The following is a 1,800-nucleotide window of genomic DNA, read 5'->3' as shown; positions in this document are numbered from 1 at the left end:
ATATATATATATATATATATATATATATAGAGCAGAAAGAGCTCAATCCTTTCTGCTTGGTTTAACAATCTGTTACATTTTGGATTAACCAATTAATAATTGGATGTACATATATTTTGTCCAGTTTTGACTTAATTACAGGTCTGAGTGTGTTATTCTTTGAGGAAATAGCCATTTTTGAGTTAATTAATCGATTACAAAATAATTGACCGTTATTTCAAAAATAAGTTCCTCACGATTAACTATTTCAGTCCTGGTTGGAACCTTCTCTTTTCCGTCATATGTACCAACATCCCATGTGAGGGTAAAACTGAGACTTTCCCACTCACCTCCTTGGTGACAGCGTTCCCAGGAATGTCCAGTACATCCTCTATGACCGTCTCCTCCCCACTGTGCTGTCGCCGCCACCTGCTGAGTTTCTGCAGGATGCTGGACTCCAGAGAGGACAGCGCCTCCTTCAGGTCAGCCTCGCCCACAAACCGCTGCGACAGCCACTGCAGGAGGGACTCTGGCAAGACGGAGACGCTGCCCTGGGTCAGCTGGTTCCCGTAAACCAGAGCCCGAACCTCCTCCCGGATCAGACCCGATACCTGCTCTGAAATCTGTAGGGGTAAAGCTTTGAGTTAGAAACGCTTCACAGAAAGGATTTTATTGTGAAAAGTGAGCTCTCAGTGTAGCATCCTGTCACCGTCTGCTGGATTGTGTCCAGCTTCTGGCAGCCGTCCTGACACCCGGACAGGCCGTCCACGTCCCGCTTCACATCCACCAGAGCCGCCTCCAACCGCGAAACGTCTGCCTGCAAAGCAGACGTGGACGGTTTGTCCACGCCGGAGCTGTTGAGAGAAAAATTTACATTTTAGATCCGAAATGAGTTGCAACAGGTTTGAACAGAGTTTCTGCAGGTTTCGCTAAATCAGACGTTTTTTTTTTCCTTTACATCTTTTTTATTTTTATTGATTACTGATAATGGGGTTGACAAGTTGCTTCACAAAAAGGTGAATACACACATAAGTTGTCTTAGTGGACTTGATGTTATTTTTTGAATACTGTAATGTTCTAATACATTCTTTGAAGACTGACAAGCGAAGTTTCTGATTTGAAATTTTTGACCAAGGTACATGATGTTTTTGCAACTAAGAAAATTAGGCTGATAATATGGTATTGGTTTGTTTTATTAGTGGCATAAGAGAAGAATCCAAACAACAGATTTATATATAAGTAAAAGAAAAGTTGGAGAATATTTTTTTATATTTTTTAATATTTTTTTGTATCCCAAAAATATTCTCTAACTACAAATATCTTGTGAGAAAATACATGAGAAAGGACAGGAACAGATCTTCTGAGATATCAGCAGCTGGTTAGCGATAGCTGCAACTGTCTTGTGTCACAAAACGCAATGGAGATGTGAGGATGACTCAAACATTTGCCTAACAGAAAAGTCCCACGAGAAAAAAATAAACAAAAAAAACACACATAAAAAAAATAAATACATAGAATTTACAAGATAAAATAGTCAAGATAGTCAAATTTTAATGTCTAGAATTTAAGACATTTTAAGGCCTTAATTTAAGACGCATGCATTAAAGACTTTTTTAAGGATGTACATTTGAGGAGGATGAAAAGCTACCTGGATGTGTCTGGGAGAGCAGCAGGGGGCGCTGCATCAGCTTCATTTCTTCCCTGCAGCTCCTGCATAATAACAAATTGCCGAGATTAGACTGATTCAGGTTTGATCCTGTGTGTGAGCCGGATCTTAAGACTTACCCGACTCCTGGCTGCGACCTGCTCCAACTGCAGCTG

At 40.6% G+C, this 1,800-nt stretch overlaps 1 protein-coding gene across 1 annotated transcript in view; it reads right to left on the bottom strand.

The window, feature by feature from the left end:
• Positions 1-242: 242 nt before the first annotated feature.
• LOC106937805 (uncharacterized) overlaps positions 243-1,800 on the bottom strand; it is a 5,222-nt gene continuing 3,664 nt past the window's right edge. The window contains exons 2-5 of the mRNA XM_015019512.1: positions 1,765-1,797; positions 1,628-1,689; positions 689-833; positions 243-602 (exon numbers count right to left, since the gene is read on the bottom strand). Of these exons, the coding sequence (XP_014874998.1) occupies positions 243-602; positions 689-833; positions 1,628-1,689; positions 1,765-1,797 (600 nt within the window). The remainder of the gene's footprint in view (positions 603-688; positions 834-1,627; positions 1,690-1,764; positions 1,798-1,800) is intronic.

Source organism: Poecilia latipinna, unplaced genomic scaffold (assembly GCF_001443285.1).
Source record: "Poecilia latipinna isolate Pla-1442-1.1 unplaced genomic scaffold, P_latipinna-1.0 Scaffold2441, whole genome shotgun sequence".
Lineage (NCBI taxonomy): Eukaryota > Metazoa > Chordata > Actinopteri > Cyprinodontiformes > Poeciliidae > Poecilia > Poecilia latipinna.
Note: the sequence above shows the minus strand (reverse complement) of the source record. Positions and strands in the feature narration are given on the sequence as shown.